This window comes from Myxocyprinus asiaticus, chromosome 29 (genome assembly GCF_019703515.2).
Source record: "Myxocyprinus asiaticus isolate MX2 ecotype Aquarium Trade chromosome 29, UBuf_Myxa_2, whole genome shotgun sequence".
NCBI classification, from domain to species: domain Eukaryota; kingdom Metazoa; phylum Chordata; class Actinopteri; order Cypriniformes; family Catostomidae; genus Myxocyprinus; species Myxocyprinus asiaticus.
In genome coordinates this window covers 13,732,107-13,759,722 of record NC_059372.1, presented here as the reverse complement: position 1 = coordinate 13,759,722, position 27,616 = coordinate 13,732,107, and the positions used below count along the sequence as shown (strand labels likewise).

Sequence of the window (27,616 nt, the reverse complement as noted above, 5' to 3'; positions counted from 1 at the left end):
ACAAATAATAAATCAGGCTTAGGCTGATCTAAGATGTTTGTTTTTTCCATCAGGGACTGAAAATGATTATTTTGCATAATGCTCACCCGCAGGAAGATCTTGGTGTCACTGCAGACTCTGGCTCCATTTGGGACAGTTAGAGTTCTCTGTAGACTGGGTAGCTGGGTGTCTAAAAACAAAGCTCTCCGTACGGCCCCCTTCTGCTGCAGCTTCAGATGGTCCAGCTGAACTTTAACACTAAACTCTATAACACACACATTCATGGATATATTTACAATTTGTAGGGCATGATACCTTCACGTTGGCTCCACATACATGGGTGGCACAGGGCAGCAGCCACACCGACACAGCACTAAACATCAAATCTTATAGTCTATTGGTCAGAGTTGACCTTTATCCACTGCAAGAGTGGACATTCTCCAAAAAAATTCTTTAGAGATTCTTTTTATCATGATCCAACACCTGAAGGGAAGACTTATAAGAAAAGCTGTTATGTTTCTGATCAAAAGCCATAAGGGCATGAAGGAATTTGCTTGTGTTTGGAGCCCCGTTCTGAAGTGTGTTGGGCACCTGTGCTCAGTTATGTGAGTGTGTGTAGTAGGTGTTATTCTTCGGACATAGTCTAGGCCTGTAATGGCAGGGCATATGGCAGTGTCATTAGCCCAGGGGGAAATAGAGGGAAGTATTTACTAATACTTACACTGTAAAGGTAGTGTATGGACAAAGAATGGCTAATGATGGAATGGGAACAGAAAAAATAGGGAAGATACAGTCAGGGTCCAAAAAATGTTGATCTGTTTTAGTTTGTGATGAAAACCTTGGTTGAAGTGAAAATAAGAGTGTTTTCACACCTGGCTCGTTTGGAGCATTTGTTTCCCTTAGTTTGGTATGCACCGAAATAATCAGTCCGAGACCACCTCAACAAGGTGCAATATTATATTAATATAATATATATATATATTACCTCTTAGTTCTTCTTAAATTGAATATTAGAACATCATTATGCAATAGTAATATTTTCAGATGTAATTTTTTTTATTATTAGTAGTATTAGACAGTATACGGTTGTCTGGGTTAATCCCTAAAACCTTCACCTTTGCATAAAACGGTGTATGGTTAACTAGTATGTTTTTTTTAAATGCTCCTCATTCTGTCATCACCATAGAAATAAGATGCCAATCTTGGTTTGGCTAATCTCAACTCCCAAGATGGTCTGAGTTTAGTTCACTTCAAATGGCCCTGAGTTCATATGAAGCATTCAAATATAGCCAAAATTCATGCAAACTTCTCTCAGATCCCAGTGTGAAAACACTTTAAGATGACTTTGCAAATGGGCTCCTATACAGTAGGTAGGTAAACAGAAGCAGATGTGTCCTACTGGCTTACCGAGATGATTTGGTAGGTGTTTCCCATTGGCTGAGAGGCAGAAGCTCAGGTTGACACTGTAAGAGGCAGAACAGACAAATGATGAGAGATTAAGTGGATTTATTCAAATGATTCTCATTACAACTCTGGCTATCAAGCCCTTGCTATTAAGTTTCCTTCTGTTACATGGCTTGACAGTTTGAAGGAAGAATGTAGTGGAATACTGTGTAATAGATCATATGAGGCATGCGGATAGAATTTCAGACAGGACATTGGGTTAAGGAGCATGTCAGTTGTCCTAGTTCAATATCAGCGTAACTGAATAATGGAAACTGATCTGATGTACTCAAAAAGGAAGTCTTTGAGAATTTTATTATGATCTGTGACACCAAAGAGCCATCTAACTGTCTGAGACGAAGAAAAGAGAAAAGAGAGACAAACAGGCAAAAGAAAGTTTCAAAGAAAAATCTAAACTTTGAAAGGAAGTTTGAGAGAAATTTTCAAAGAAAGATTTTCATTTGAAAGTTTAAAAAGAAAGATTGAAATATTGATAGAAAGGAAGCTTAAAGAAAGTTTGAAAGAAAGAAAGATCGACTGAAAGAAAGATCGATAGAAAGGAATTTTGAAAAAGTATGAAAGACAGAAACTTCGATAGAAAGTTCAAAAGAATGAGAGATTAATAGAAAGTTCTAAAGAAAGTAAGTTCTGGAAAAAAGTTCAAAAGAAAGTAAGAAACAGAGAGATTGAGATAAAGAAAAGAGTTTGATAGACAAAGAGTTTGATAAAAGGTTTGTTCGAAAGAAAGCTGGAAAAAAGGAACAACAGAAAAAAAATTTTCAGAAAGAATGAGTTCAAAATGAAACAGAGAACGAGTTTGTTTGAAAGAAAGAAGTTTGAAAAAAAGAAAGAAGTTCGAAAGAAACAAAGAAAGTTTGTTCGAAAGAGAAAGTTTGTTTAAAATAATGTTTATTCGAAAGAAAGCAAGACATTTTTAAACAAAAAGAAAAGGTAACTAAGGAGAGTTAATACAAAACATACACAAAACATACAAAAGAAACAAAATACACAAGGGGCAGAGTAAAGGAGTGAAGAAAAAAAAAAAAAAATCACAATCCAGGCTACTTCTGACTTGTGCAATAAATGAAATGTGCTCCCATGTGTGTTTCTAAGCCTCAGTATGAGTGAATGTGCATGAGTGTGTGTTAGCTCACACGCATGTGTAGCTCAATGTGTCCTGATGTTTCCCAGCTGTGTTCCACCACAAAACAATATCTCATTCAAAGCCACTCTCTCTCTCCAACTTCCCCAAAAGCCTGTCTCCAAGCAACGAGTTGTAATCAAGACATGTGTATACAAACTCTCCCTGTATAAAACCGAACAAGCGGAGAGACAGACGTTTCACGTCACAGGGAGCACAGCCCAGCAGAATTTCCTTTCCCTCTACAGATAGGATGCATATTTCAAAAAACGCACGTCACAGAGGTGGTGAAAGACCATTTCATTCTTTTCGACACCTTCCTGGCTCACTCTAAACCAGCGTAGCATGTCCAAGCCATTTCGAAAAAAAATTGCTGAGAGCATAACTACACTCTTTTATACAACCTACCCGACATACAAAGCTTGACTGTGGATGAAGTAACCAATTAGATTTTTTAAATCCCTTTAAGCAGCCAATGAAAAGTGAATTTCAATGCCATTCAATATTGTTCAGGAAGATACATTTTACAAATTCCATAGTCATGATATAATCTCTTCAAGTACTACTCCCCGTTGAATCACTCTAAAAGTGATTAGCTCAACTATTAGCTCAAAGTTAGGATAAACTCAGTGTCAAGTCTTATAATGTCTATTTACAGCTGTAAACCAGGAATAAAATGGCAGACATACCAGGACACATGCAGGGTCTCATTCCCACGGTTTATGATACAAACTTTCTCCTCTGGATTAATCATAGTTGGGTAAACACTTAGGGTTGCGCTGGTGTTAACAATAGGACGAGACCTGGAAAGGTAGAAAAGGACAAAAGATTCAATTCATTAAATTCTTGTGCTGTATTTAACATGACTTTACATTAGGAAAACACTGAATCTGACCTGTAAAGAACTGCAGTATCCACACCAAATGCACCAACAATGAGATCTTCAAAAAAAGAAAAATGGGAGAAGGACCATAGTTTAGATTAAGTCACTTGCTGTTAAACTGTGGTGGTTAAACAGACTAAGGGGCCATTCAGACTGGACATATTCTTAGCAAAAAAATAAATAAATAGACAGTGCAATAAACAGAACAGAATGCATTTTTAAAAGTTGAAGTTCTTTTTAACTTGACACAGCATCTAAAAATGTGGCGGTCCTGCACGAGACGCTGAAAGCGAGACAGTGCAACGGTCAAAGTTGACCGTCTACCGCATGTTTATAAAGAAAAACATTTGAAAAACACAGCAGACAGATGTAATGTTCTGTGTGAATGGCCCCCAAGATTTCACAGGCAAATTTTCTGCTCTTACCTGGGTAGCCGTTGTTATCCAAGTCCTTTCCTCCACGGAGGGCATAACCAAAACTGGCAGGCAGAGCTGACAGTACGACTGAAGCCCATTGGCCAGCGATAACCTGAGAGGGCTTGTCCCTGAGACCTCCAGCGTGTCCGTTATAGATGAGCACCAAACCTTGTTTGTTTTCCCCACCAAATGGACAACTGATGGCCACATCTGTCAAATGGACATTAAAGAATATGATAATTTGGATGGATGGATGAGTGCATGGATGAGTGCATGGATGGAAGTCCTCTCACCATTGTAGCCATCTTGATTAAGGTCCCCGAGAGGTGTGATGGAGCTGCCGAAACGGCCAAACATCTGTGTGCCGGTGAGGTGAGGTAGCTGAGGTGTGAGATCCAAAGGTCCGTTCTGCAGGTACACGTAGACCCGACCCAACTCCTCCAGCCTCCCATCAGAGTCACGAACCATGAACATGGGAGCACCAACCAGTAGATCGGTCATCCTGGAGGTAATATCAACCACAAATTTAACAAATAAACAAATCTCATATAATTGCAAAATGTGATCTGTAGAACATTGTGGAGTCAAGCATGAGCATCTAAACCTAGTCATGGTGACTTACCCATCATTGTTAATGTCAGTAGTGGCCACGGCATAGCCATAATAGGATCCCATCTGAAACATTTAAGAATAACTACGTTATTTAAATGCCAACTAATACCTTAGAAACAACTGATTTGCAGGTCAGATGTTCTCCTTGACAACTGAAATCTAACCACTGTTACCCCAGACATGAATCACCATGTACACTACTAATCAAAAGTCTGGACACACCTAACTCAATAGTACAGTATGGGAATTATGTGTTGACCAAAAAGCATTAAACAAACCAAAACGATCTTATATTTTAGCTTCTTCAAAATCTAGATTACAGCTCTGAACATTCTGGGCAATCTCTCAAGCAACTTCATGAGGTGCCACCTGGGATGCTATTTAAACAGCTTTGAAGGAGTTACCATGTACACTGGACACTTGTTTGCTGCTTGCCTTTACTATCCAGTTCAAATCATCCATTTGAATTATTAGTTTTGTAAATAAATTCCAGGTGCAATTTACATAAGTAAAACTGATCTATCAATTAAACATAAGACTTAAGATCAAAAGGTTTTTGGGAGCGTGAAAAACAAATTCAGTCAAGTGTGTCCAAACTTTTGATTGATAGTGCATATATAAGCTTATCATTCTATAAGGAGAACTACAAACTATACACAAACTACTTATGAATATCACATGGACAGTAACTTTGCATAATTTAGCCTAAGGCACACACTGACATTTATTCCAGTGGTTATTTTATTTTAGTAGATGAAAAGGGTTATTTGATAATTCAGATGTGGCTCTGTTCCCCAGCCCCCTGAGGCGGGCACACACAACTGCTTTTTGATTTGTATTTACTCAGCTGAGGCAATCAGAGCAGTTACAGGCCTCCGACAATTTCCATTTGCAAAACCATGGTGCTCATTTATGGAAAATTTGCCTGTAAGCACTCGCCTCCAATAATCTTCCTTTACTGCTTACCACAGAGCACTAAAAGCCGCTTTAAATGGACTTAAGGAAATTATTTTGCTTATATCATCACTGTGTTATGGGTTGAGAAATGTCATGGTGGGATGAAGTTTGCAAAGCAGAAAGAATTACATAACTACTGTTTATCCCATCAATTATGCATCACTTGATCAAACAAAGTTGCATTTCTAGAACAGAAGAAAAAATGGAAATATTGTAAACTATTACAAACAATTACCTGTCAAAATCCTTTCTTTTTGCATATTTTAGTACCTATACAGTTGCCCAAAAAGTATTTTGACACTTTAGCCTCAAACACATTTGTTCAGCTCAGTTTTTGAGGAAAAAAATATAAGTGTTCAAATATATTCTTGTGGCCATTGTAGGTTCTTTCAACAGTGATTTCCAGCACAACCTCGTATTAGTATTCTACTGCAATACACTCCAAGCTGTAATTTGTAGGTTTATCATCTTTTAACCCCTTAATCTCTGGACTAGCCGGCAGGTCCTAAGCTATATTGCGAAAAACGTTTACGCTTAAAGCGTTAAAGTCTCCGTACATTTTAAACAAACATCTTAGATCAGCCTAAGCCTGATTTATTATTTGAAAGCTTAGAATCTCAACTTTCAGGGATAACCATCACTTCTGCATTTACAGTATTGTGCAGTAGTTTTAGGCACTTGTGAAAAATGTTGCATAGTGAGGATGTCTCCAAAAATAATGCCATAAATAGTTTTCTTTTATCAGTTAATGTCACACAAAATCCAGTAAACATAAAAAAAAAGCTAATTCAATATTTGGAGTGACCAACTTTTCCTTCAAAACAGCACCAATTCTCCTAGGTACACCTGGACACAGATTTTTCTAGGTTGTCGGCAGATCGGTTCTTCCAGGCTTCTTGGAGAACTTGCCACAGTTCTTCAATCTATTTAGTCTGTCTCAATTGCTTCTGTCTCTTCATATAATCCCAGACTGACTTGATGATGTTGAGATCCGTGCTCTGTGGGGGCCATGACATCTGTTGTAGGACTCCTAGTTCTACATCTATTCAATTCTATTTGCAAAGGGAATTTTGAAATCTAAAATGTATATTTCCTACTGATACACTAAAAGCAGAATATATAAAAAACATTTTAAGACAAATGTTTTTGTGAAAAATATAATGTGCCTAAGACTTTTGCACAGTAATGTATTTTACTTAAAATAACAAAATAAAGCCTCAAAACATTCACGTTGAAAATTAGCAAGAACAAAATATGCAATCCAAAAGGAAAAGCATGCAAAACAAATCATCAGAAAATATGTTTTCGACTATTGATGATAAAATCATCGCAAAGGGGAGGATCTCAGCTCTATAATGACACCTAGATTAAGCTTCTAGCCCACACAGAGGCTAAGATATTCAATGAAACAATAAGGGTGGTGCTTGAACTGAAAATTAGACTGAATATCTATGGACGAGTGCCACCTACATTTCAAATCTGTATATTGGGATGGAATGTGATAGAGAAAATGTTCTTTTTTTCTAGTGCTTTCTGCCACCAAGTGGAATGAAATGAGACTTTTCAAAGTGAGGCTGAGTGAACAGAACCTGAATTACAAAAAAAAAATTTATTTCTGTTTATCAAAAGCTTATAAACACACAATATTTTTGCAATTAGTCCACAGTATGTGTGAATGGTGAGCTTTTAAATTTGAGTGTGAAAAATTGCTGACAGCAGCCCAAAAATGCACAAGAGTTTAAGGGGTTAAATGATCTGGAATTTGTTTTAATGTTTGTCTTAAAAGCAATAAAACAAATGCCATCTGGCAGATGTTAATTGAACTTACCTGCTCACCAGTGAAGTTTTTCAGCATATCCAGAGAACCATTGAGAATAGAAACCTGACAATACAAACAACAAACTATCATACTATCGTAACAATCTTTGGTTAAAGGAATACTTACTTTAGTTTTGGATTTAGTCCAACACAACATATTTAAAAAAATACTTTGATCTGCAATTGTTTTGAGTGAATAGTTATCTGGTTAAATTCACCTTAATGAATTTGCTTATGAATTTAGCCAAAAACAACATAAGAAAATGTTGAAAGTATGTAAAAGTTTAACCCTCAAAAACTTTGAAAGTGGTTTTAAGAAGCCACTGACGACAAAAAAAATAAAAATAAAAATAAAAAGATTTGGTGATTTTAGCAAGCTATGACATTTGATATGCAATTTCCCCACAAAAACTGTTGTTGTGATACAGTTCCATGTATCTGCTACTGTTATGTGTAGTTTTTTTAACCATATTTTGTAAATTATTTAATTGCTTTAAAGGTGCACTCAGTAAGTTTTTGTTCACATTGTCTTGGACTTACACTGACACCTAGGGGTATGGATGCAGCATCATTCAAACTCAATGGTTTTCAGTTACAGATGCCATTGTAGAAATTCACTATTCACAGCCAGCCAGGATTCATTAAATCCCTATGTGAAAGCATCCAATATCAGGGCAGTTACTGAGATTAAGTGAGTATTATTTGGCTAGTCATGTGATTCCAACATGGCAGCCCCCATGAGGGGACCCTCTCCATGCAGAATAAAACAGCTTTCATAAGGTTACTGATATGACTGAAGTCTTCATCTCATGTGAGTGCTCATGATTTTAGACATATGTTTCAAAATTACAATTAATTTATTTAAAAGTAAAACTTTTAAAGGGGCATTCAGTAGTTCTCTAGCTAGAGTTAGCATTGCTCTTCTTTGTGTACTTTAAGTACCGATGTTACAGTGGTGTTAGACGCTGTACTGCCATCTTTCGACGTGGAGCAGCATGATAGTCTCTGCTGCCCCTGTCAGCTTTGGAATATCATTTGCATCTGGAAAATATCGGAGTTTGAGGGAATTTCTAAAGTTATTTATTACTCCTATAATATAATTGCTTTGCCTAAAAACAAAGGTCAGAAATCAAGTGACATGCTTCTACTGCTAAGGAGAGATTATTATTGTCCCTCATATCAATAATCTTTGGAGACTGTCTACGTTTCACGTTATTTCTAAAGACAGTTATTACCTTTATTAGAGAACTGCTTAGCGTGAAATAAACCTCAGTTATCTAGCGATACAGAACGATATGGTAAAGGAAAGATTAGAATTGCTTTTGATGTCCATGAATACTGTATTTGAAGAACTCTTTTTGTTTCCAAGAAACCAACGTCATGGTGTACACAAAATCCACAACAATCGTTGTGCAAAGCTACTTTGCACTAGATGAATAAAGATGTAGATGCTTTACAGTTATCAATGTTTTCTCTAGTTTTTTGCCTTTGCCGGTCTTTCTGTCTTTTTCTTGAAAAAAAAGTTGCTTCAGACCTTTTTTGCTTCTTCGGTAGTACAGCTACTGTATCTCCAGTTGTCTCCGCTGCTAAAGCACGATAAATAAATATGTTCCATTGTGTTCTGTCAGCATGACAAACTTCTTGTGTGTATAAGCATACTTGGCAATAAAGCTCATTCTGATTCTTTTCGCTCTTTGCGTCACCAAACAACAATGTTCTAAGCATAGCTAAGAGTATCTACATAGGTGGCAGCCAATGAGCGTGAGGATTCTCTTCTTCAGCGTTTAGTGAAACTCCGCAGGTCATGTGATTTCAACATGGCAAAACACATTGAAGGGGTGACCCGCACCATGTAGAATAAAACACTTTTTATAGAAAACTATTATGAGAACAGTCTTCATCTCATGTGGGTGTACACCATTCAGATCACTCATAAAAACACAATTAATTTGTTAATTTGTAAAACAATTGGCTCCAAACTACTGAATGCACCTTTAAATGAGTATAATTTTTCTGAGTGCACATTTAAACAAATGCTGCAATTCTGCTACAGTGGGTCTCTGAGAAACTGTTATAATTTTGAGTAAAAAGTAATGCTGTCAGTCAATTAAACATTTTAATCGTGATTAATCACATAATATTTCATAGTTAATCTGAGATTTTGAAAGTGCTGAAATTTTACTCTAAATATACTCTCTATATACTATATATATATACTTCTTTTAAATGCACAATTTCCTTTTTAGGAAAGAAAACAACAATATGTAACAATAATCCTTTATGAGCATTATTTTATGAGCAAATTCAATGTGTTAAACTTTTTAAATAATCTCATGCGTTTACGCGTTAACTTTGACAGCTCTAGTATAAAGTTATCATGCTAAAAGTCACAGTAAAGGGACTCTTTGCTCTGACAGTGGTATAAGCACTCTCTCTCACCTGTCCATGGAGTCTTACTCCTCTGGGAACTCCAGTCACAAAGTCTGAGAGACAGAGAGCATGCAAGATCAAAATAAATAAATAAATAAATAACAGAGAGAGGAAAAGAGAAAGATTTTATAGTGGAAACATGGAAATGTGTGGGTTCCTGAGGAACTCTGAGAATTCTGGCAGTCCGAGCCCAAATGCCTCCAAGGGCTGCCTTTTCAAATTTGTAAAGTGGGTATAATCATAACACTTCCTTTGAAAGGTTCTACAAACAGCGTTTGAATACATGATATACGTCTATGGCTACTCAAATGCCAAATGATGATATTAATCATTATCTGTGGTAAAACTTAGTCAGGAGCAACAGTACTAATTTCTTTCCTTGTTTTAAAGCTGAAGTATGGGGGGCCTGGTTAGCTCAGCGAGTAAAGACACTGACTACCACCCCTGGAGTCGCAAGTTCGAATCCAGGGCGTGCTGAGTGACTCCAGCCAGGTCTCATAAGCAACCAAATTAGCCCAGTTGCTAGGGGGGGTAGAGTCACATGGGTTAACCTCCTCGTGGTTGCTATAATGTGTGGTTCTCACTCTCGGTGAGGCGCGTGGGGAGTTGTGCATGGATGCCGCGGAGAATAGCGTGAAGCCTCCACACGCGCTACGTCTCCGTGGTGCCAGACGCGGAGGCAAATGAGATTCCTCCACCACCCGGATTGAGGCAAGTCACTACGCCACCATGAGGACTTAGAGCGCATTGGGAATTGGGCATTCCAAATTGGGAAGAAAAGAAAAAAAAAAAAAAAAAGCTGAAATATGTAATTCCTGTGACACAGAATGGAATTGCAAAAATAAACAATGTTTTTGAATATGCCCCTCGTCGGCAGTTGTTCAAACAGTCAGATAGTCCCGCCCCCAACTCACACCATTGGTTGAGTAACGTTGTTGGGTAGAGTCTAAGCGGGTCTCTCAAAACAAACACAGGAATTTTTATAGTGCCACAGAGACAGTGTTTACAATTTTTGACAAAATTTACCAATGAATGGCATACATTTAGTTGTCTCTGCATTTTAAGCTGGGATAGAAGTATTTTAACACTGAAAAAGTTCTATACTTCAGCCTTAAGTACAATCAAAAAGATATTGTGATTATATAGTAAAAATATTTGTAAGTATTCTAAATGAACAGAGACTAGAGTGTGATGTAGTTGATTTATTTTTTCAGGTAATTTACCTTCATCATCATCACCACTGAATTTGCCCACAGCCACAGAGTAACCTGTAACACAGAGAAAAGTGATAAACAAATGTGACATTCAAAATATTTCCACCATTTCCACCAATTAAAATTCTGCATCATTTACTCACCCTCATGCTTTTAACCGAGATTACTAATAAGAGAGGACTGGACACTCTTACCCATGTAGTTGTCATCAAAGGTGATCTCTTTTTTCTGTCTGGTTTGAATCTGGCCATCCACTGATGTCAAGAAGTATCCGGGGTAATAAGCCTTTACTATTTCTTGTTTAACTGCAGTGATCACTTGGCCTAGAGATGTTGTAGATAAATTGATCTTTAGCCATCAGTCAGAGCAAATAATAGATGTAAATATCCACATTTTGAGGACAATAAAGATACTGTTATCTAATCAATAGGGCTGAAGGTCAGCTTTTTAACTAAAATCACTGTTTATAAGTAATAATTTGCTACCATCGCAGTACCAAAGTACAGTGATTGTATCATATGGTAATATCACAGTGCTTTGATATATACCATTATACTGAATGATACTCATGTACCATGGTATTTAAATGGTACCTCAAGGCCCTTTAAAGTACTCTGTGGTATTAACATGGTACTTTTATTTTGTTAGTATAAATAAAATTGGTGTTTGTATTTTAAATGCCAAACCTTGCCAGAAGTAACTACCAGGCCCTCCAAGCACCACCTTTCCTTTCTGTAACATAGCAACAGTATCTAGGTGTGAATAGTAGACGCAACAGCAGAGATGGCCATACGATTTGGAGGTGAATTTTGTTTTATACGGGTGTATTAAAAAAATTCTTACCTGAGTAAAATCAGCACTGAATCCACCTTGACAGTAGCCTTGGCCTTTTCCTCCAGGGAATTCTGCAATGGATGCCATGTTATTTTCACCAAAAGTCAAATTCAAAAATGTATTTTTTAATACCACATTCAGTTTTGAATTCTACTCATGTGGATGCAAGCAACAACTTAAACTGGAACACAATCTTATCATCAACAATGATTCAGAGACTGAGCTAGCAACCCAACCTGTGCGACACGGTGCATATTCCACAAACTGGGTGAAGTTTTTGACGGAGAGATAACATGAGCCTGTGGTATCGGCATCAGGCGTGTCTTGCTGGGTTCTCCATGAATATAGAGGGGCACAAGCCTTGAAAAGAAAGGATAATGCTAGAGGTCACCTCCATTGCACAGACACATGTGCATGCTAGCTGAGTGCATGGAAGAGGTCAAGAGGTCAAAGGTACATCTGGAGTGAAGCAAGCGTGACACTGGTCACATAATCCATGAAGAACTACAACACCTGGGCTTTTGATGTTACAGACATGCAAATTGAGCATTAATCACAAGCTAAATAGCTTGAAGATTTAAATCACAGCAAAGGAATTATTAAAAAAAAAAAAAAAAAAAAACTGAGCTCGATCTCAGAGATTAACTAAATATGAATGCCACATCCAGATCCACATCTGGATCTGATATGGATCTTAAAATAATAGTGGAGCAGATTATTTTGCATTTCAGACTAATAAAGACTGCTTAAAGGGATAGTTCACCCCAAAATGAAAATTCTCATTTTCTCATTATCATGCCATCCCAGGTCCATACAATGCAAGTGAATGGTGACCAGACCTTTGAAGTGCCAAAAACCACATAAAGGCAGCACAAAATTAATCCAGTGGTTTAATCCATGTGTTCAGAAGTGATATGATAGGTGTGGGTGAGAAACAGATCAATATTTAAGTCCTTTTTGACTATAAATCTCCACTTTCACTTTCTGAAAGTGAAAGTGGAGATTTATAGTAAAAAAGGATTTAAATATTGATCTGTTTCTCACCCAAAGTAATTGTATCACTTCAGAAGACATATACACTACCGGTCAAAAGTCATCAAAACTATGGAATAACATAAATAGAACCATGGGAATTATGTTGTGACTAAACAAAATCCAAAATAAATCAAAACTGTTTTGTATTTTAGCATCTTCAAAGTGGCCACCCTTTGCCTAGAATTTGCAGACATGTACTCTTGACATTTTCTCAACCAACTTCTTGAGGTATCACCCTGGGATGCTTTTTAAACAGTATTGAAGGAGTTTCCATCTATGTTGGGCACTTATTGGCTGCTTTTTTTTATTTTATTAAATTTTAGTTTTATAATGAAATAAATTAATAATGTGGCACAATTATAGTTTTGTCTACAAAACTAATTTCAAACATTTAAGCATACGCCTTCAGATCAAAAGATTTTTAAGATCATGAGAAACATTTCAGTCAAGTGTTTCAAAACTTTTGACCAGTAGTGTATTTACCCAAGATTTTTAGAGCTTCAAAGGTCTGGTCACCATTCACTTGCATTGTATGGACCTACAGAGCAAAAATATTCTTCTAAAAATCTTCATTTGTGTTCAGAAGAAGAAAGAAAGTCATACACATCTGGAATGGCATGAGAGTGAGTAACTGATGAGAGAATTTCAATTTTTGGGTGAACTATCCCTTGAACAACATAGACTTGTGTTATTATTCATATTTTGCATTCAAACAGAGAAATGTATCCATTTTACACTGGATAGCACAGGAGGGCTGGTGGAAGAATATTCATTTTAGTAGAGTGTTTATGTCTGAATGTAGACTATTATACAGAATTTTAAAATATAGTCAAAAATATCAGTAAGAACATCTTACCAACACGCTATCTTCATGTACTCGTACAGTTGCTCCAAACCACTGATGGGATTTGAACTCTCCCTGGTGCAATGTATCATTCAAAGTCATATTTAGATCTCCTACAGACAGAAAAACATTAAAAGAAAATTCAGAGAGGTACACATTGCCTAGATGTGGTTTCATGATGGTTAGCGCCTATTTAAAGGGGTTTTCAGCACTAAAGAAACCATGAAACCAATTTTCAATATTTTCAATAAATGTTTTTGTCTTATTTTACATGCTTTAACAGAGCAATTTATTCTTAAAGAAAACTATTTCATAGATTTTCATCAAAAAGTAACAACTTCCCTGGCATTGAAACAACTTTCAATTTCTTCTGATGTAACCAAGGCCATGTGGGCAGGACAAATAATATTGACCAATTTTATTATAGCCTACTTTTCACAATCCAATCAAATCCAAATGAATAAAGTCCCGCCCTACGTTATTTCCACTGAATATTCTGTTTCACTCAGAAATGTCACATTACAGAAGTGAAATGTGTTGCGAATGGCATTTCAAGTCATTTAGAGTATTTAGATAATTAAGAAAATGCCATAGAAAGTCCAAGGTGAAAAAAAAGAAAAAAGAACAGACTACACAATTAGTTTCAAGTCTGACTCAGGTGACTTCAAAGGTTAAAAGGTCATCACATAAATTGCCAGCACAAGAAGGGGTAAAAGACAGATGGCCACATATGGGCTGAAATGGGATTCATAATCAAAACAAAGGTGACATGTCCAGACTATTGAGAGGGGTGGATATGCAACGATAATGCTGCTAGACCAAGACCGTCAGTGCTCAAGTTCAGTATCCAGCTGCTGTAGGATAAAAGTCAATAGGAACAGAACAATCCCAAAACACTCAAACTCTCCTCAGAAACCCTCCAAAATGCTCCGTTCCCCTCCTTGACTGACAAACTGAACTTTGCCACAAAAATGTCTGCAGTTGCACCATAAGTACAAGTATGATGCAACAAGGTGCTGTGGTGTGAGGGAGGGGAAAGGGGAATGAGGGATGGAGGAAGAGAAGAAATTAGTGAAAGTTACAACTTGCGGGAACACCATCTATTATAGTCTCCTCTCAGCTGGCTTAGAAAATGCTTGGTCTCATTCGGAATGAAAAAACAGTGCCAGCGACCCTCATCCAAGCAAAACAGAAGCTCCGGCTCAATATCACGAAAACTGTCAATAAACACCCAGGTCATGTCCACCCCCACTAAAAATTTTGTGAAGTGAAATTTTTTGCATTACATTTTATTTTGTAAATATGACCAAGATACTTCTTTGTGAGATTCACCCATTTGGCGGTAACATCATCTATTACAGTCTCCTCTCAGCTGGCTCTAAAAAAGCTTGGTCTCAGTCAGAGTGAGGAAACAGTGCCAGGTACCTTCATCCAAACAAAACAGGAGCTGAGTTATCTGTCAGATACACTCCTACAGATACACACACTCTCTTCACCTTCCTCTTCTCTAAGTCTGCTGTGCCTTTCTAGGAATTCTATTTCATTATTTTCATCTCTGTTCTAGACACAGTTTCCCACTCATTCTTTTACTATCTTGTATTGCTTTATCTCCTTCTACTTGTCATCACTTTAGACACGTCCTTTTCCTTTCCAAACAATCCTAACCATGCACGTTTGTTTTTATATCATGGTGGAGACTTTCCATTTACTTTTATTGTTTTGATACTGAGCTAATGATATTTTCTATCCTATTTCTTACTCTTTATACACTTACTCAGCACTTTATTAGGAACACCTATACATCTACTTATTCATGTGATTATCTAATCAGCCAATCATGTGGCAGCAGTGCAATGCATGAAATCATACAGATACGGGTCAGGAACTTCAGTTAATGTTCACATCAACCATCAGAATGGGGAGAAAATTTGATCTCAGTGATTTCGATCGTGGCATGATTGTTGGTGCCAGATGGGCTGGTTTGAGTAATTCTGTAACTGATGATATCCTGGGATTTTCACACACAACAGCCTCTAGTGTTTTTTTCAGAATGGTGCCAAAAACAAAAACAGTTCTACAGACAGAAACGCCTTGTTGATGAGAAAGGTCAACAGAGAATGGCCGGACTAGTTCGAGCTGACAGAAAGGCTACAGTAACTCAGATAACCACTCTGTACAATTGTAGTGAGTAGAATAGCATCTCAGAATGCACAACACGTCAAACCTCGAGGCAGATAGGCTACAACAGCAGAAGACCATGTCAAGCACATTATTAAGACCATATAAATTATTAGCGCCTAATAAAGTGCTCAGTGAGTGTATATCGCTGAACCTATCCCTCACAGAAACCTTAGAGCATTTTTCAATCCAGGGATAGGAATTTGGTCCACACAACGTAGGAAAATCCTGACCCCCACACACGTTTACTGACTGTATGAGGAGGATGGCGTGGCCGGGCCATGAGGATACATGCCCGGCGCTGAGTTGCCTAATCAGCGGAAGGGAGATAAGGGAAGAGCCGAGGATACCAGAGAGGGAGAGAGAGACACACGCAGCCGCTCTGTGTGTGTGTTGTTATGTTTTCAGTTTGATGTTCTGTTTGAATAAAGTTTTGTTGTTTGTTACACCAGTTCCCACATCCTCCTTTCCCGAACTGTTACAATGGTGCCGAAACCCAGGAAAGGAGGAAGGGCACGCTGTCCAGGAGAACTTGCCGCTGCTGTCCGCAGGGAAGTGGAGGTGCCGTGCGCCAGGGGACGGAGGAGTCACTGCCATCCACCAGGAGCCAGAGGAACCGCTGCCGTCCGCTAGGAAGCGGAGGAGCCTCTGCCATCCGCCAGGAAGCAGGGGAGCCGTTGCTGTCTGCCAGGGGACGAAGGACTCGCTGCCGTCTGCCAGGAGGCAGAGGAACCACTGCCGTCTGCCAGGGGACGGAGGAGCGGCTGAGGACTGGGTGGGCGGTGTGCCCGCGGGAGCCGAAGAAGAGCGTTTCTTTTCTCTCTCTCTTCTCTCTCTCTCTGTCTCTCCCTCTTGCTCTTTCTCTCTCCCCCTCATCACTCTCAGATTCTCAGGAGGCGGGGAGGACCATCGGGTGGCGGAACGGCCATTCTCCCCTCCAGAGATGGGGGGGGGGGGTAACCAGTCCCGATGGTGCCCTGGCCTGAACTGGGCAATGGAGGAGTGTGACGAGGAGGAGGGCGTGGCTGTGCCGTTAGGGTACACGACTGGCGCTGAGTTGCATAATCAGCGGGAGGAAGATAAGGGAAGAGCTGGGGACGCCAGAGAGGGAGAAAGAGACACGCGGCCACACTGTGTGTGTGTTTATGTTGTTATGTTTTCAGTTTGATGTTCTGTTTGATTAAAGTTTTGTTGTTTGTTATTCCGGTTCCCGCATCCTCCTTTCACAAACATTTAGATATCTAAATGAGAACATAACATAGACATCTATTGTTGTTAAATAAAGCTAATTATCATTACTATAGACTAACACGTACCTACACATTAAGGCCACTTCCAAATTACTGCTTTAGTTTGAAAAAAGTCTCTATATTCGAGAGGAAAATGCAGTTCTAGTGTGGATGAAACCAGCAATCATATTCCGAAACATGGACACACACACCCCTCCCTTTTCCCCAGACGACTTTTGTTTCCCTCTCTCAAGGATCTTTGGTACCCCAGAATGAAAGCAGTGGGGATTAGAGCCCTCTAATAACATTAGAGGATATATGCCTTATGGTCACCTCCAGGGTGATCACTCGCTCTCTGTTTTTCTCCCTGTCTTTCCCTTGCTCTCTGCCAAAGTAAAGAGGCCAAAAGAATCAAGCAGGAAAACCAGCAGCCCTGCCTCTGTGAGATTCCTTACAACTGAAAACTCAAGGAAATGTGTGTAATGCACACCAAGACATGGTATAAGGAATAAGACGCCGGCTAATGTAAAACTTGTGCACAGTTGGAGGGACAGCCTGTGGGAAGAGAATCAGTCAATGTCAATGGAGGTGGAGCGTTAAAACTAACAATTATCTCACTTTCCATATCATGGGTGAGTTGTCCAGCTGGGATGATAAAGCTCAGTGGGGAAGGTGGAGAAAACGGTGTTGTTTGGCCATGGTTAGAGAAAAGCTACCCAAAATTGGGCGAGATTTTTGCTTTGCATCAGAACAACAGCAATCATTACTTTAGACACTAATTCAAGATACTGTGTTGCATTGTAATCATTGGATATTTAAGTGAGCATTTGAGAAACTGTCATATGGATTACTTTCATAGAACTTTTATGGTGCCTTTTTAGTCCCTTGAGGCTTGACGTATACACCAGTAGTTCTCAAATTTAGTTGGTCACGCCCCCCTTTGAAACAACAAAAACTTTCAAACTTTTTCAAACAAATAACTTATAAACCTTTAATGACAGACCTACCATGAGCTCAAAGGTTGTTCATCAATGGTATATGCTTTCGTTGAAGCCATCCGTCTGCGTTATCTCAACTTCATTCTTTAAAAAACGTGTTTGATAGCAGAATTCATGGTAAACAACTACATTGCCCATGGTCCAGCAGAGAAAGATCCAACAATCAGAGAACCGCGTCCAACGAAACCCGCGAAACATGGCTTGGAGCAACTGCACAATCCCATGACGCACTGTGAATGACGTAATCGAGTCGTTTCCCTTCACCCTTAAACTACTTATATATTTGAACACATCTGGATATTTTGCAATAATTATATTTTTTCTATACTTATAATCAACAACCTAAAATCAATAGTTTTATATATTTCCATAGTTTTTTATTCAATGACATCATTTACAATGCTTCATGGGATTGTAGTCTGTGCCCTCAGTAAAGACATTAAGTACACAGCCTTGTACCTTTGTCTTTATGTCCAATATTCAAATACTTTATTGCCTCAAAACAAAGTTTGTGATGTTGTGATTCACCTCGGAGCTGATTGGTTTGGTTCATGGCTCACAACTCTTTTATGAACGATTTTATTAAAAGTCTATGGAAGAAATGAATGAGCAAAATACTTCCGGAAAAATTACGTATTGCGCATTTGTTCTTGCGTGTATTGTCACTATTTTTGTTGAATATGTGAAAGTGATTTGAGAACAGGTCAGTTCTCAAATCATTTACATCATTTACAATGCTTCATGGGATTGTAGTCTGTGCGGTCACTGTTTCGCTCTATTCATCGCTTCCCCCATTTGAAACTGGCGCGCGCAAGACATCTTAGTTTACATAAGCGCAGCTAAGCATGCACCTGACGCTCCTATATGCTTTGTGCAGTTCACGATGCAGGGCCTGCCGAAAGTTCAAGCAAACAGGAGAAAATGCAGAGGTGAAGAAATTACGTATTGCGCATTGGTTCTTGCGTGTATTGTCACTATTTTTGTTGAATATGTGAAAGTGATTTGAGAACGGGTCAGTCCATCTTCTGTGTGACCCATTATTAGATAAAACCTTTCTATATTAGCAATAAAGAATATATTATGAAGACAATCCATGTAAGACCAGATAGTCTTTTTTTTAAAGAGGTGCAAGTCAGTGATGCAGCAATATCATTTACAAGTTAAGAAAACCTATATGAGTAATTTTTTTCTTCAGTTTTTAAGGCATTTTAGGCAAATTAAATACACATCCACATTGTTGGTTCAGGATTTCTACCCCGAGTTACTTCAGCGTTTAATGTTGCTGGTCAAAACAGCTTTCTGCGCTTTGGCGCCACCAGTTGCGCTGGTTTTGTTAACCACAGTGGCTCATGACATGTGATTCAAAGCTCATATTTTATTTGTCAGGGCATTTTATCGGCTGGCAAAGAAAAAAAATCGACACTCAACGAAAAAAAAAACTAGCTTTTTGAATCCATTGCTTCTATTTAAAATGTTTACTTGCAGCGAGAAATTGCGGCAAAAATTAATGTTTGATGTGCAAAAACACAAAGAATCCCATGAGGTTAGCATCACAAGTGTCAATGCAGACACACGTACCCCACAATACTTTCAATCATTGTGAAAGTGCAGTGCGAACAGTCTAGACTCTGGTGATGTAACCTACAAGATTTAGGAGGAACTATTCAAAGCTAAAACAATGTGACACCTTCATAGATGCCTGTGCCGTGATTTACAGCCATTTTAATCAAAATTCCCTCTCTTGGTAATCCTATGAGTGCTGTTAGTCTCTGGAGTATGGGCAAGAAGACCTGGTCGATTCACTCATGGGATGATGGAGGTGAGGAGGTCACAGACACCACTCTCTTTCAATGTGAGAAAAGAACTCCATTAGTACAGAATCTAGATCTGTGTGTGAGAGCACGGGAGGGTTCGGGAGAGGTAGCGGAAGGCACAAGCCACATGGCTAAATTCAGTCATCACATCAAGCATCCCTGGGGAGAGGCCAAGAGACAGGGAAATGAGAAAAGACAAGAGTCAACGCTCTCTCTAATCATTCTCAGTTATTTTCTTATCAGGGAGGAAGAGTAAAGGGGTCAGATCTTGAGAGACGATTAGCTAATGCTCTCTCTTTGACTGAGGGTTGTTAGGCAGTAGGAAGTACTATGTGACCCTCCTGTGGCCCACTTTGAGGAATCAATTGTGGATCATAGGCTGTTGGGTCAAGCCCAGATTTAAGTGGTGAGGGCTTTATTAGTGGTGCTCAACAGGGCAAATATCACTATTAGTATTGCGCATATTGAAGGTTAGAAATTTGAATAAGCCCAAAGTATTAAACTTTATTACGCAACTCATTCCTCACTATTTGTGCTACATAGATGAATTACACTGTACAGTACCTCAAATAATATGACTTATTGAGAAGTAGTGTACTATTACTATTCTAAGTGATCCAAATTATGATTTTTGCTTTGCAGACAATAAAACAAGTGGGGGAAAAAACTAATATGAAAATTGATGGAGGGACCATAATCATATCTATCCACAAGAATAGAGACTCGGCGGTGGGCTATTTTGACTTGGGCTAGTACTAAACCACCTTGAAACCACCCAGAATCCCATAGCAACCACTTAACACACTAAAAACCACTTTGAACACCTTAGTAACTGCATAGCAATGCCTTAGCAGCACCCTAGCATTGTGGTGGTGACTTTTGTCTGGACAAGCACCACTCACATTTTATTCAGAAATCTTAAAAATATTTTGAAATATTTGCTTTGACGAAATGTTAAAAGTGAATTTCAGGTTATCTCCTCATTACTGCGAAAAAATGGAATTACGTTAATTTAGCTGTTTCTCACATGTCAAAATGTCAACCATTTTGGGTCTGCCAGGATGTATTGACAACTAATTGAATGATCAAGGATTAGCATTAACCTCTGAGACTAAACCAGACCCTGTAAATACATCACGTGTCACAGGGTATTACCTTAATTTAATTATGATCCTCAGCTTGACTATCGAGTTAAACCAAAATAAAATTATGTTTTAATTCAAGTCGAATCCAATAGGAAGAACGGCTTGACATTTGCATGATTCATAAACACACTGTATGCTTGCTAAAACAGCATTGCATAGAAAAGGCCCTTCACAATCTGATCAAAAATCAGCTAGCTATAACATAGCTAGCCATTTTCCAGAAGTAAATGTGCAACGTGTTTCAAAACAAAAGAAAAACAATTCAAACAGGCCTGTAAAAGGTTTTGTTTCAGATTTTCTGGAACATTTCTCCCTGTGTATGAGTATTAGGCAGTAAATAACAGCTTAGATTTTCGGTGGAGACTTTGATTCTGCAGAAAGGAAGCCAACAGTATCTCACTGAGAGAACGAACACTTCAATGTCCCCTGACATGTGTTCTACATACTCAGCAACTTGGATCAATTCTTAGTACTCCATCAGCTTCAAGAAAAGAGACTTTTAATACGCACTTGCCAGAGGGTAAGTTGTGGTTCCCACATTGTTTTTCCTGGTTGTTGTAGTGCACAGAAATTAGAATCTTTAGATAACGCATATTTTATGTTTTACATCAGGACCACAATTAAAGGTGACTTGTTCTGATACTGCGAGTAAATCAACGTGCAACAATGATTAGCATGCAGGCACTTACAAGACAACCTCGAAGCAGACAGCTGTTTAAATCGAGTAAATTGTCAAATTCATTGTTTTAAATCGAAACAATGAATTTCTATTGACTTATTCACATCACAGACTAAATTATTTCAAATCTTTTTTGGGGTTGTTTTTTCCTTCTTTCTGTGAACAAAACTCACTGACCAATAAGATATATACTTTTGGGTCATGTGTCCAGAACAAGTATTCCAAAAATATGTGTTTTACTCTTGGTGTGTCTTCATGAACAGAGAAGGTAAGTAACTAAAAGTAGCAACAATACAACTTAACTACATTTTCAGTAGCATGACAGTAGCTCAGCTGTATTTAAAATATTGTCGCTTATTTTTGTTGGTAACTTGGATTGTAACAATCTACTTTTTCAAAAGGGTAGCATGACTGTAGGGCTCGGTATCGATACAGATTTCCCAATTCGATCCTGATTCACAAGCTCTTCGTCCAATTCGATTCGATTCTGATTCGATCCGATATCAATTCATATGGGTATTTTTCAGTCCATTTTGACATATGAAAGAAATTCTCTCCCAGCTAATGATGTTTATTATACATGGGACCTTCTAACTAGGTACATTATAAAAATATTTATTTTACTAATTATATTTTAGTAGTTTATCATTTTGTTCACATTTTAGCTTTTTAAAAATAAACAAATCCATGTATTCCATTAATAAATTAGATTTTATATTGCATATTACATTTTGTTACATGTTTATTGTTTATGTGCATAATGTTTACTATTTACAAGTATTTATAATTGATTTGTTAAACACATGCTAAAAACCTGTAATGTCTCTTTAAGAAAACAGGCTGTTCTGTTAAAAGCATCTATAAAAGAGCGCATATTAAGGAGAGAGGACTGGAATGGCTTTACCTCATCCATGCAACTCATCAACAACTGACTGTAACAGAAAGGATTTTAAAAGAGACATTATTCAATGACAAATGGGTTTTTGGATCTCGTCTTTGAACATACATTACAAGAAAGAGTCAAACCAAACTTTTACTCTCAACACGTAGTGAAAGGATCTCGATGCTGAACTTTTTCTCCATTGCACTACTCAATCACTTGTGAGTGAAATCTGAACATGTACCAGCTAGAGGCTAATCGTAGACATTTTTAGTCGCATAACACGAAATTTGGTTGCAAATGTGAGTGATTTCCTCTTATTGTGTAGAGGGTTGCCACATAGAGTAAAAGGTCGATCTTGTGATTTAAGAATCAAGATTGTTCAAATGAAGATCGCAATGCATCGGAAAATCAATATTTTTATCCAGTCCTACTTGACTGTACTCTACTGAGTAACTTGTATCTTAATCTACAGTGTCAAAGTAGCTTCCCCAACACAGTCCAGGAAACCAATTACATAGACTACACTAAACATGTTGCACCTTTTCTTATAAGTGCACTCAGAAATTTTTGGATGTCGAAGTGGCATAAACTGGCTTACACTGACACCTAGTGGTCTGGATGCTGCATCATTCAAACATAGTAGAAATTCACTATGCACTTAATCCATGAATGAAAGTGTCCAATAACAGGGAAATTAATGAGATTAAGCGAGTAGTATTCAGCTGGTCATGTGATGCTAACATGGCTGCCCCCATGAGGCGCCCCTGCTCCATGTAGAATAAAAGAGCTTTTATAAGGTTAGTGATATGACTGAACTCTTCATTTCACATGAGTGGTCATGATTTTATGCATGTTTTTTACATGTAAAAAATTTCAGAGTGAACCTTTAAGGCTGAAACATACTCTATGTAAGTATGTGAACTCAGAAGGTTCTAGCAACACAAGCTCGACTTCAAGCATTGTTACCCTCCAAAAAATGCGTCGCATTTTCAACGTTGCTGTAAGGGGTGCTATAGCAGACATTAGTGTGAACTGTCTGCTTCTACAGTGAGTTTTCTCTTTTAAGCCAACTAATGTCATGGCGAAGCAACAGATTGAAAAGAAAATTGCTGAGCAAGTAAATTAAACTCAATATCAAGCCCCCTTAAGTACTGAGGTTTGTGTCGTCACAGTAATGCAAGAACGCACATTATTATGTTCAACCAGACCATACATTGGCAATGTGTTGGTCAAGCATTCACTTCTGTGAACACGTACTTGTTTAAAGTATGTTTCTGGCCTTAAACTTAACTATTTAGGCCACCTATTCTAATCCAGTTATCATGTTCAGGGTTTGGAGACTTCGTTGTTGAGAAACTTTCAAATAATTTCTTTTTTGAGAACTTGAGAACTTTTTTTTTAAACTGCATGTACATCAGGATGTCTGCTCAAGTGCTTGTCTGCCTTCACTTCCTCTAAATCCTATCTTCCATCACCCTCTCAGAACCCAGTGCACACAATGACAGACGAAGGCCTGCGCAACCAAAAGGTGCTAGCTTTCAGGAAGCCACATAATGGAGGGAACAGATATCCATCAACACAGGGATTGTTTTTAGGAGGATGTGGAAACTTAAGTGTAAATACTGGATCCACTTAAAGTGCTGGTAAACAATTAGCTGTGCCGGTGCATTCTTGAAGTCTTTGTTCTCTAAATTAGTTGCACAAGCTGATAACCCTGCTGGGAAAAAAACAGCTTAAACCAGCATTAGCTGGTTTGCTGATCTTAGCTGGTCTTCCAGCCATGTCAATCTGGTCTGTTTGCTGGTTTTAGAGGAGTTTTGGGCACTTTTCAGATGGTGAGTCAGGGAGACCAGTTGGTTGATCAGCTAAACCAGCTGAGCACCAGCTTGGCCAGTCTGGAAAACCAGCTAGATCATTTTGAACTTGGTAAGGCAAGAAACCATTTTAGGCTGGTTTAAGCTGCTTTATTAGCAGGGAAACTCGATTTCAAGCACAAAACAGTGTTTATTCACTGAATACACCAAAACATGTTTAAAGCAACATCTACATCACATAAAAGACTAATGCTGTGGTAAATTCCAAATAAATGCAATGCAATGCACAGCTGGTTTACTACAACTTACCAAATCGATCAAACGAGATGCTGCTGCATTGTGATTGGTTGAGGCTCCATGGACAATAGAAGACTGAACCTCCCTCTCTGATGTTGGGCTGGCTGGTGTTGGCTTTGGGTGCTCCAACTATAATACTCACACTGTTCAAAGAGGCAAAAGATGAAGGAAGCTGTTAGCATACTGTTAAGACTGTCTGGAATATGTATAAGAAAGCAAGACAAAGTATAACAGTATTCTGATTTACAAAAAGGCAGTGGAGAACTTTGGTAAAGGATTTGGATTTTATAATCAACTTGAAGTGCAACTAGCAGAAGCTATCTGTAAAGAAACAGAAACTCTTTATTATAAACATTAGCAGATGTTACAGAAGACAGAGAAGACAACACAATATTTCTCTAATTTTCATATTTTAAAAAGATTAGAATATAATGAAAGACCAGAAACTAGCCGAGAGATGACGACGATGTTTGAGGAAATGGACTGGCTCCTAATATACCATTCAGTGCTGTTTTATGTAACATTGTGGCCATGTGCAATTGTTAGTAACTTTGTTGGCAACATGTGACCTCCAACACACACAAATACACAAACATACATGCTTGGGAGCTCTCTCCCAAGTATCTATTTCTGGTCCCTAGACATGGCCTGGGTCTCTCCTTCAGTGTAAGTGTATGAGTTTTTTTCACCAATTTTTTTGCCCACTAAAATCATGTCTGATCACTTAGATAAGTAATAGCACACCTTTTTCAATAAACCACATGATTTGAGATATCATTTTTGTATACAGCACAAATGGTGTGGGACGGGTTGCGCAGCGAAGTGTAATATTTTCAAAACCTCTAAGCAAGAACAACTAAAAAAAGAACAGAAAATATACTCCACCAACTAGTTTTGTGAGCTTCAGGAATTATTCTCTGGCATTTTAAGATCAGATCTGACATTCGAAACAAGCTCTCAAAAAGTACCCAACAGCAAGATGGCCACTCCCATGGTCCCTGCTCTTTTAATCTGTGCCTAATTTTCCTAGAGCCGGCATGGATTGGTGCAGGGCTGCCATGACCTCATTGTCTGTTAACTTACTATCATCTTTCCTGTCATTAAGCCTTGTCCATTGAGAGAAGGGGGGATGGGGGTATGGAGGTGTTTGTCAGAGGGCACTGAGTACATCTCATTGGGGGGGTTGGGGGCCATGTACAGGAAGAGAACACCCTTTCCTGCCCCCTGGGCTGGTCTCAGTGATGCGTAACAGAGGGCTTCCTTACAATGGCTGTATTCAGCAAACCCTTCGGTCAGCCATGGAGACTTAAGCCCACTTTAAATGCTCTTCAGAGATAAAGTCATGTAGGTACGACCAGATGACCACTTGAGTCAAAACAACAGCGCAAGCAGCAGACAGACTGTTCACTGCATCCTACTTCAAAGGGTTTATGGAGCAGTTATTTTAAAAAAGGAAAGAAAAAAAAGTGCAATATTAACCTCCATAACGAATTCAGGGTCAGTCTTCACTACATATCTATCACATTTTTAACTCTTAAAAGGATAGGTCTTTCATAAACGAAAATTATGCTAACATTTATTCATCCTCATGTTGTTCAAAATCCCTATGACTTTCTTTCTTCCATGGAAAACTAGAGGAGATGTTAGGCAGAATGTTAGCCTCAGTCAACTTTTTTCCATTCAGTGAAAGTGAATGGTTAAAGACTGACAGCCTCATCCTACCCTAACGTGTCCTTTTATGTTTCACAGAAGAAAGTCATGAGGGAGAGTAAATTAGCTGCAAAACTAAACAACAAGTCAGTTGGTGACACGATTTAAATCTGTAGTGCAGGGGTCGGCAACCTTTTTGACATGGAGTGCCATTTTCCTGGGCAATGGCTGTGCCGACTTGTAATCCTTCCTCATGATCATGCAGCGTGATTTCATCAGATGAATGGGAGGCTAAACAGTATTAAAGTGTGATGAGACTCGTGCTGCACGTGCAAGCCATTCGCGCATCACAAGACGATGTTTACTTCTTTACAATGGATGGCATTCCTGTCATTACATTACTTAATTTATTGAGAGATTATTGAATGGGACTTTTACGAGAGCGGATGTTCACACAGCTGCATGGGCTGCTGACACAGACTGTCACTCAAGTCATCAATGCTGCAGTATCAAACTCTTAAAGTGAAACATTCTTTGCTCCGCACAGTGAAAAAAGAATAGTTTTGTCATGTAATGCCTTCATTTAACACCAAGACAAGCTGATATTTCACAATTTAAAATCTCAGCTTCAATTTAAGGCAGCACGCTGAGGTAAGATTTGGCTCTAATGCTAACACGGGCTTTTCTGTGTAATATGATGGTCATTTTCAGGGTGATAATGTAACTGGGCTCTTATGACATCAGTTTTTAAGTGTACATTTTTAAATCAGTGCAACAATATAACAGTGTGCTTTGTTCCGCGTCACGCATTTCATGAGCAGTATTTACGCATTTACTGGAAACTATTGCAGCTACTTTGGTCGGATTAACTGTATAAATCCATGTAAACATCCAAGTTAAGTGTAAATGCCTTTTGCTCTGCCGTTCGCGTGATTGACAACTGGAGCGCGAACAGACAGCATTTCTGCTATTTCCTATATAGTGAATGGCAGTGAGTACACTATATCTCAGCAGTGAGTGAATGAAATGAGTGAGTGAATTCGGACGCTGACGTATACAACGAGTGTCGGAGCTCTGGGGCTGTCGCAGAAACAACGTCACATATGAACTTTTAAAATACTTGGGCCTTACTTACTCACTACTTGAGTACTGTTTTAATTGGATACTTTCTTACTCTTACTCAAGTAATTATTTATGTAAGAAAGTATCCAATTAAAACAGTACTCAAGTAGTGAGTAAGTAAGGCCCAAGTATTTTAAAAGTTCATATGTGACGTTGTTTCTGGTAATTTTTTTTTTTAAGTAATTGTACTTTTACTTGAGT

The 27,616-nt window shown here is 38.4% G+C and overlaps 1 protein-coding gene across 1 annotated transcript in view; it reads right to left on the bottom strand.

The window, feature by feature from the left end:
- The window catches only part of LOC127419897 (integrin alpha-5-like), a 77,106-nt gene that overhangs the window by 30,434 nt on the left and 19,056 nt on the right, over window positions 1-27,616 (bottom strand). Inside the window, exons 2-17 of the mRNA XM_051661706.1 lie at window positions 24,656-24,786; window positions 13,619-13,719; window positions 11,964-12,087; window positions 11,737-11,798; window positions 11,580-11,625; window positions 11,088-11,216; window positions 10,903-10,947; window positions 9,689-9,732; window positions 7,260-7,313; window positions 4,485-4,537; window positions 4,156-4,364; window positions 3,872-4,072; window positions 3,459-3,504; window positions 3,253-3,366; window positions 1,387-1,442; window positions 87-244 (exon numbers count right to left, since the gene is read on the bottom strand). Coding sequence (XP_051517666.1) covers window positions 87-244; window positions 1,387-1,442; window positions 3,253-3,366; window positions 3,459-3,504; window positions 3,872-4,072; window positions 4,156-4,364; window positions 4,485-4,537; window positions 7,260-7,313; window positions 9,689-9,732; window positions 10,903-10,947; window positions 11,088-11,216; window positions 11,580-11,625; window positions 11,737-11,798; window positions 11,964-12,087; window positions 13,619-13,719; window positions 24,656-24,786 — 1,573 coding nt within the window. The remainder of the gene's footprint in view (window positions 1-86; window positions 245-1,386; window positions 1,443-3,252; window positions 3,367-3,458; window positions 3,505-3,871; window positions 4,073-4,155; window positions 4,365-4,484; window positions 4,538-7,259; window positions 7,314-9,688; window positions 9,733-10,902; window positions 10,948-11,087; window positions 11,217-11,579; window positions 11,626-11,736; window positions 11,799-11,963; window positions 12,088-13,618; window positions 13,720-24,655; window positions 24,787-27,616) is intronic.